Source organism: Octopus bimaculoides, chromosome 5 (genome assembly GCF_001194135.2).
Source record: "Octopus bimaculoides isolate UCB-OBI-ISO-001 chromosome 5, ASM119413v2, whole genome shotgun sequence".
Taxonomy (NCBI): domain Eukaryota; kingdom Metazoa; phylum Mollusca; class Cephalopoda; order Octopoda; family Octopodidae; genus Octopus; species Octopus bimaculoides.
The window spans coordinates 22659257-22668140 of record NC_068985.1 but is presented as its reverse complement, the minus strand read 5'-3'; the positions used below and the strand labels follow the sequence as shown (position 1 = coordinate 22668140).

At 33.5% G+C, this 8884-nt stretch overlaps 1 protein-coding gene across 2 annotated transcripts in view; it reads left to right on the top strand.

Annotated features, from left to right (window-relative positions):
• LOC106882905 (40S ribosomal protein S24) overlaps positions 1-4894 on the top strand; it is an 11067-nt gene extending 6173 nt beyond the window's left edge. Inside the window, exons 3-6 of one of the 2 annotated variants that reach the window (XM_014933733.2) lie at positions 2538-2747; positions 2933-3043; positions 3259-3289; positions 4828-4894. In XM_014933733.2, the coding sequence (XP_014789219.1) occupies positions 2538-2747; positions 2933-3043; positions 3259-3267 (330 nt within the window). In that variant the 3' untranslated portion in view covers positions 3268-3289; positions 4828-4894. The remainder of the gene's footprint in view (positions 1-2537; positions 2748-2932; positions 3044-3258; positions 3290-4827) is intronic. The other variant, XM_014933734.2, reaches the window with a different exon arrangement.
• The last annotated feature ends 3990 nt before the right edge of the window (positions 4895-8884 follow it).

The following is an 8884-nucleotide window of genomic DNA, read 5'->3' as shown; positions in this document are numbered from 1 at the left end:
GTATACAATAGCAACATAAAATTACTTCATCTAATCGAACCTCTTGGAATGTTTATCCTAGTGGTTTCGCAACTGTTGTTACATGATTTTACTTTTTCTTTAATCAGATTGGGTTGGTGTTGGGTTTTTTAAACAACTACAATAAATTACTGTTGCTTTGTCATTGTTCCTGATTGTGTTTATTTTTTCTCTCTCTGGGGAAAATGAGTTATGTTGCTTGTGAATTATATCCAGTGTGCCTTTTACAATACTAACATAAATGTATACCTTAAAACTAGCATGTCTTTGTAAAGTGATGGTACACATGTCTGGTTGCTCATGAAATCTCCTAAATCCCTACATTATAAATTGCTATTTTTACTCCACGGTATGTTTTATTTCATATTGTGGCATTGATATATATATACAATAGCTACATAAAATTACTTCATCTAATCGAACCATTTGGTATGTTTGTCCTTGTGGTTTCGCAACTGTTGTTACATGACTTTGTTTTCTTTAATCAGACTCGGTTGGTGTTGGGTTTTTAAAACAATTACATAAATTACAGTTGCTTTGTTCACACAATGTTGTACAAGCATATCTGCATACAGATATGGGGTGTTTTGTCATTGTTCCTGATTGTGTTATTGAAAATTTTTTTCTTGTTTTTATTTCTGTATTTAGTAAATTGTTTTTCTTCAAATGATACTTTGCTGGGCTTTCTGGGAAAATGAGTTATGTTGCTTTTGCCCTTATATCCAGTGTGCCATTTACAGCACTAACATATGGCTGCAAACATCATTTCTCTAATAAACTTAATTCCTGCTGAGCTGATTTTACTCTCTTTCATGTGTCTCTAATTGGATGAAGGTACTCAGAAGCTATACTTGTAGGAAAAACATGCTTATGGATTATATACAAGTGGGTGATGAAAGTCTTCCAACTGTTTTCAATTATATTGACAGCAAAATTGTTTGAGTTATTCTTACGGCTCTGTCAAATGCTATTTCACCCCACATGGTCTTTTTTAAGATATTATGTGGATCTTGTTCATAATAGCTACATTAATTACTTCATATAAATCGAGCTGCTTTTGATTTTATTCTTCAGTGGTTCCGAGAATGTCGTGACAAATAACATTGTTTTTTTACTTGATTTTTGTTTTTTGTAACTGGGCTGATAGATATGTGCTCTGTTTCGTCAATATTAACAGTTCTTTATGTGCTTCACTCTGGCAGAGAGCAATGCTTTAAGCAAATCATACATCCCCATAAGCTGGATGGGTGGTTGCTACCCAACATTACAACCATGTGGGACCATCATCCCAAAAACTAGCTCTGTGCCTCTTTTGCCTCACAAAATTGCAACTGATCCTTTTGGTACCTTGCCAGAAGGATGTCTTCTACTTTTCAATCATGATGGTTCTGTAAACAGCACTTGGTTTTTCATTTCACCATTCTGTTGACTGGGTATTGTTCTCAGACCAGGGAAACCAGCTAGGATGCTTGCATCAGACTGGCTTCTGTTTATGGCATCCATGCACTCTCAGAATGAGGAACAGTCTTCACAATGAGCTTCAACATAGTTCCTGTCTCTTAAGTTTCACTTACAAGGCTTTGGTTGGATTGAACCTATAGTAGGAGGCTCTTATGCATGGAACTGTGTAACTAGTTTCACTTCATAATATTTCTTAATCTTATGGCATTGATGTAGAGAATAGTGACATAAAACTGCTTCATCTACTCAGTTCACAAATGTTGTGATATGGTTATTTCTTATGAGTTGGTTTTGGATTAGCCAGTTCAATATATTTCATCATTTTACATCTGTGTTGCCATGCTGATCCCTGGCAAATAGAGGCGAGCAGTGGAAGAGAATATAATGATGGAACAATGTTCGGTAAATATTTTAAGGAGATTGGATAGTGGCATGTAGTAGGGGAAGCAGTGAGTAGTGGCTAACAATAAAGAATTGGGATTTGATATAGGCAGATCAAAATTATACTTTCCTTCTTTACATGGATGGTTTGATGGGAATAAATATGGTGATAGTTGTGAGGTAGCTACAAAGTCAGTAGAATATTAAGAAGACTAAGACTGAATATTAAGGAAAGATACAAATGTGGATATTCTGCATCCCATAGCTCATTGTCATCAATTTTTGCCGTTCCTGCACAGATATGTTGGGCGAATCTTTTCCAGCACATCACTTCCTCACAAATTTCAGTTCTGTGTAATCTTTAAGGTGTTCTACACCTTTTTACATGACTGGCATCCTCCATACTGTGCAGGCATAGTCTTCTCTTACACTACTTCTGATTCTTCATATCTAATTTTTCCCTCAGTTCATTTTTTACACATTACTTATCCAGCAAGGAATGGTCACATCATTTCCTTCCAACTCTTGCACACTTCCTGTGAAAACATCTCCCTGGTATTTTCTATCTCAAATTTCCAGGCATTGTTGTCTGAAAATTAGGTGTGTCATGCTGTGCTAGTCTGTTGATGCTCTCTTGAAATGATAAAGAATTACATTTTTTATTTTTCTTCAAATAGGTGGTAGATGTCATACATCCTGGACGGGCTACTGTACCTAAGACAGAGATCCGTGAAAAATTAGCATCTAAATACAAAACTACACCAGATCTGATTTTCTGCTTTGGTTTCCGGACACAATTTGGCGGTGGAAGAAGTACGGGGTTTGCTATGATATATGACACATTAGATTTTGCAAAGAAATTTGAGCCTAAACACAGATTAGCAAGGGTATGTATTTTTCTTTCCCTGAATTTTAAATGTGTATTTTGAATCAACATTTAGCTAAAGCTTTGTAAATTGAAAAAAAAATAAATGTTGTTTAATATTGAATTGGATAATGTAAAAATTGATAAAATAGATTTAAGATGTAGAAGAAAACGAAAACATGAGAATGATTTTTGTTTTTCTTTTAGCATGGTCTCTATGAGAAAGGAAAGATAAGCCGCAAACAGAGAAAAGAAAGAAAGAATAGGCAAAAGAAAGTACGGGGTGTGGCTAAAACCAAAATTGGTGCTGGCAAAAAGGTAAGGTTTTTTGTGTTTTTGCTGTAAATGCGGCAAAGTCTGCTTTCAGTATTCTTTGTGAGCGGTGCTTCTTCCAAGACGGCTGTTGTTGTTCATTCTGTAATTTTCTATTTATCAATACTCTGCTTTCCCATTTAAAGTAGTGATGTAGATAATGCTGTATTTCCTGTATTTTGGTATGTTTTACATCATGAAATATTTTGTTTCATTTTTAGAAAAAATAAGATTCTACTATTTCTATATCTGGTAAGATGGTTGATATATCTTCGTTTTAATGTTGATGCCACCAGTGTTTCCTGAATGTTGTGCTCCACTTTTGAACTGATGTTTTCCTTGTTCATCTAAATTATTCTTAATTACCTCCTAGCACCAGTCTACCTTTTTAGAATAGTTTATTTTACGCATTAACTTTTTCATGTCTGTAAATATTCGTTTAAATTTTTAACTGTTGTACTTCCGTTTATCCATGCTAACTTAGGCATGATGGTCTGGGAATTTCAGGCATAATGCTGGAGCATATTTTTTTGCAGTTCTGTTAGCAATTTTCTTACCTTTAACCCCTCAACCTAAAAGTATGGGTTGGTTAATTTACACAGCTGCATGTGTTGAGACATAAACATACATTGCCTAAAGGAACAGTACAATGGCAGTTGTATGTATTCATAATTACTACTCCAGCACTTTGGTCGTTGTAATTCACCATAAAATATTAATGCCGTTTCATTCATTTTGGATTATATAGGCCAATTTTCAAGTCTTTTCAGAAATTTGTATAGATTATTTTTGTACAGACATGAAAAGGTTTGTATTGTTGTGTGTTCCCTTTTTTTGCATGTTACATACAAAATATGACTGACAGTACACTTTTTGCCATGTACCATTATGTTGTTTGTAAATATAGTTCCTCTTGCTTTGAAAATTTGGGGGTTTAACTTTACTAAAGTAGTTAACCCAAAATTATCTTCAGAGCAAAGTTTTAAAAAACTTATTAATACACACATCATAATTTGTACTCTGAAATGAAAGGTGAAATTAGTGTTAGTCACTGTTTGTCAATTTGCCATATTCTGTATGTAACTTAACATTTAATTCAGAGAGTGCGTGACGGTTATTGTAGGCATTGAAAATCACAAATAGTCTGCTTTCTGATCACCTGCTCTCATACACCTTGTTTTTGTTTTGAATTAAAACTAATCTCCTGAGTATATTTTTTTGCCATAAAATATACTCAGTAACGTTGGTTTTGTGGTAAAAGTGCTACTGCACATATTGAAAGTAGTTTAGAGATTTTATAACTATAAAAGTCAGTTTATAATGAGTTCATTAAAAGGAGGGTTGCTGGTATCCATACTGCAACAAGTATGAACCTCGACTTCGAGTGGGTGTGAGAATGCCGTCGGCTTAAATCATCCCACTTTATGTAACATTGAGATTTTGTGTTTAACAGTTAGGTAAATTGATGTGAAATTGAGTGTTCTGTTAAAGTTCCTGTTGTTAATTTGTTTTTAGAATTACAATATTAGTTATATCAGTAAAATAGATTTAAAAGACTTAAATTGTTATATGATTACTATAGCATGCAAACCATTTCCTGTTTGAAGTGTTGACTTTTTTTTTTTTTTTTTTTTTTTTGATAACTTTGTATTACCACTGGGTTCTTTTTACTAACATCGTTTGCTGATGTGTGTGTACATATACACTTCATTTTGAAATTCATTGTGAATTTAAACTGTAGTTCGTGCTTAAATGATTTTCTAATTTTTCTTTTTCTTTTTTCTTTCTAGTGAGGAGAATGATCCCGGGCATCTGTTTGATATCTGTTTTTACTGTGGAATAAAGTTGTTCCTGGTATCTGTATTTTTCTGAAGTTATTCCTACTATATTTTATGTTGTGCTCAATTTCTGAAGCACCAAATTTCATTCGTGAATTATTTGGTGTATTCATTGTTATTTCAACAACCACATGCAAATGATTATGTTAGGACTTCCTAAATGTAGTTCATACCTTTTGTTACTTATGTCATTTAATCATCAATGGAAATAGATGTTTCAATAGTAACCAGAGAGGCTTATACCTTTCTGGTAAGGATTCATTCTGAAGAGCAGAAGTATTGTTTCTCAAATACAAAGATTCATCTGTTATAATATAGCTTTAGAGTGAGACATTGTGAAGTGAATTTTGTATGTTGGGAGTCGGAAATAATTTGGTAAAAGTTTCTTAATAGATGTATATGCTTTGCCAAAGTAAAGCATGGATTTACTATCATGACTAGATGAGTACTGCAATTTAAGAATAAATTTCATTTAATAATCACGATTTGTTTATTAGAACAAAAAGTTTTTCTGACCAGTAGAATAGTCTCTTGAACGTTTGTACATTTAGTATACGACTTGGGTTTGTTCAATTTCCTGGCAAGTACACTATTTTGTATGCTTATTTAATTATTCCTACTGTTTCCAACAAGAGCTTGATACTGTCTCTACATCACAAATGAATATCTAAGGTGCTTGCAAGACTATTGTAGAGGTGATTTGCAGGAAACTCTATGGATGTCTAGAGCTGGAGTAGGCCCCGGGGTTTTTTTTTTTTTTTTTTTTTTCAAACAAATATGTAAGATTTCCCAGAAAGATATAATTGGGTATAGCATTCTTGGAGGGAGCATGTATCTGCATGCTTAAAACATGACTGTTTCCTCTTCAATGACCATATTTGCTGGTTAGAAATGACATCTGCAAGAGAGTAGCAAGTACCTCTGTTGCACACCAATTGCAGTTTATGGGACAGTTCATTGAATCAATTGGAGACAGAAAACTGTTAAAGACTTAAGAACATCAATAGAATAGTTAAGTACAGGGGAGAGAACGTCAATTGTTAAGATCTGATGGGAATGCAGGAGGGAGGGACACGTATTATGAGAAAAAAGTACCAAGAAGTTCTGGTGTTTTTCTTTACCAAGAATTATGAACAGAAATTGTTATATTGCACATTGCTGTTTATTACATTCCAACCAGATTTTCATATATGTTACATGGATTACAGCTAAGAAGTTCTGAAGTTCATTATGCTTTGAAAGAAAAGATATTTCTGGAAGATACAGCACAAAAGTGTGCCAGTCTACAAAAGGTATATGTGAGACAGTTTTAAATCTGAGCAGATAGCAGTGCTGTGGCTTTAGATTTTATGATTGCTTGAGTTTGAGGCCATTTATGGTTCACAATCAAATCTGACTGAGAAGAGAATAGCATTCGGATGTGTTACCAGAGATGAGAACAAAGCACTTAACCAGATGAAAATGACAGGGGAGGTAAAATAGTTTAGTTACATGCTTCTATTATTATAGGCAGGTATCTTGAGAGAAGGAGTAATTATGTACAAAATCTAATTAGACAATAATTTGATTCTTAACCTATACATCACAGCTGGAAATAACTTAGATCATAGGGCTGATTAGCAGTTAAACAACCTAGTAAAGATTTTTTTATGGCTGAAATTGAATCTCTTGCAAAGTTTTTGATCATGTAGTCCAAGGAATGAGGTAGTAGTCGTCATTATAGGCCAGAAATTTGTTGGTCTGGGTGCAATTCTACAGAAAGTCAGACAACTCAGTTAATTAGGAGCAAATTCCGAATATAGAAGCAAAGCCTACGGAATAAAGTTGGTTTATTACGACTGGCTGGTAGAAAGATTTTGTATACACAGATTTAATTAGCAATGAGTACCTTCAAATGCCTAGAAGTTGACAGCCAAAGTATAACAGGGTGACTAAATTGAGGTAGGTATTACTTTAGAGAGCCTCTTTTTCAGTGAAAGGCACATTATGTAATGCATGGTTGCAAAACAGATAATGAATGTGGAGGATGTACAAAGATAGACAAATTGTATGTACATTAAATGGGCTGATTGAAAAGCATACTTATGGAATCAACTATAGCATCTAAGAAAATTTTGTAGACACACGTACCCTTAACGTAGTTCTCTGGAAGATTCAACATCGCTCTGAATTACAAGTACAACTCCTTTTTGCCAGCTGAGTGGTCTGGAGCAATGTGAAATAAAAGTATCATGCTCTGGGACAATCCACGGATCGTTTCCCTTTGGACACTGGTAGAACGTCATATAAAATATCTTTTATTCTTAGTGTTTTTGAGAAAAGTTTATATTTTTTCAAAGTTATTTCTTGCTAAAAGTTGTATTTCAGTAATTTCAACCAATCAATGATGTGTATTCAGCTGAATAAAATTACTGCTGGTGTTTGTCACTGGTATTTATGACATCGTTTGTGTTTGTACTGGTTTTAGGGTTTTGGAAAAAATGAAGAAATTGGAGGGGGGGGGGCAAAATGTCTTTCCAAAAATAGCTGAAAAACCGGGGAAAAAGACTAAAAGCAGTAGAAATGCACGAACAATTGTGGTGGTGCCATGAAGTAAACCTGCTTCAGATACACTCGTTTATTCATACAAACGTAAATGAGATGAAATATGTTATAAATAACAATGACAAACAACAGCAGTAATTGTTTTCACCTCAATAGACGTCATTGATTGGTTGAAAAAACACAATTTTCTCAAAAACGCCAAGAGTAAATGATGTTTTATGTGACACATTCTACCAGTATACGAATTTTGAAAGTGTTTAGTTACAAAAATTTATTTTTTAAATGTGCCTGCCAAAGGGAAAAAGATCCCAATCCACTGCAAAGTATCAAACTCACATCCCTAAAATTGTGAGCCAAATCCCCTAATCACTAAGCCATGTGTCTTCACTGTTACACTGAGTATAACAAAATGACCTATGCTGCATTAATAAACTTGTTTCACACAAACAACCCTTTAAATGATGTCAAAATCCAAGTAAAATGCAATTACTGGCTCTGGAATTATTTTCCTTCCATATTCTTCATACAGTCAAAATTCTATACAATTTCAAACTGAACAAAAGTTGCTAGAACACTACTCAGACTTTAAAAATATATATATATTTATATGGGTGTTAAAATGTTTTACAGTACACTGGCCAACAAATGTTTTAGGGAAATTGCAGGAGCCTATTGTGTGTATATGCGTTGCTGCTTGATAGTTTTGTTTACATCCCCTATAACTTGAGGGTTCAATAAAAATTGACCAGTAGAATAGGTACCAAACTTTAAATAAATATAACATAGTCTAGTGACTAAATAAACAAGAAAATGAAATTCAATTTTTTTTTTATCAAAATTTATTATAAAATTCCTTTGAAATACAAAATTCTTTAAAACCATAAAAAATATATATATTTTAAAAATACATAAATATATAGTTAAAACAAAGCAGTAATTAGATTTCAGAAAACAAACAGCTGAATAATTTAAAATAATATTAAATACATAGTGCACTGAGCTTTGAGATCAACAAATGTTTCAGATAAAGGCAAATTGACTTCATTTCAACAGTGTGGTTGTTTAACCTCTATAGATCATCAGAGAACTAAAGTCTGAACTTTGGTAAGTATTGTGTGAGAGAAGCAGAAAGATGGCAAAAGGCAGAGAGTGAGGGATGAAACAAAAGAAAGGAAAGCCTGAACAGAGCAACCAAGTGGAAAACCTATATGTTGAGGGTAGAGTTGGGTGAGCACAAACTGAAGAAATGCATACTATACTAGCGTTACCACTCATGACAACTTTGGAAGTATCTTTTACTGCTGTGGGTAATATTGAGAAGTATAATTTAACCCACTCATACAAAATGAAATTAATACAAATTTTCAAAAAAAAAAAAAATACCTTAAAATTGTTGATTTTTATTTAATGGGAAATTCTCCGGGACTTGAATGTTACTTTCGTCATAAACATGACTGGCAAAGTG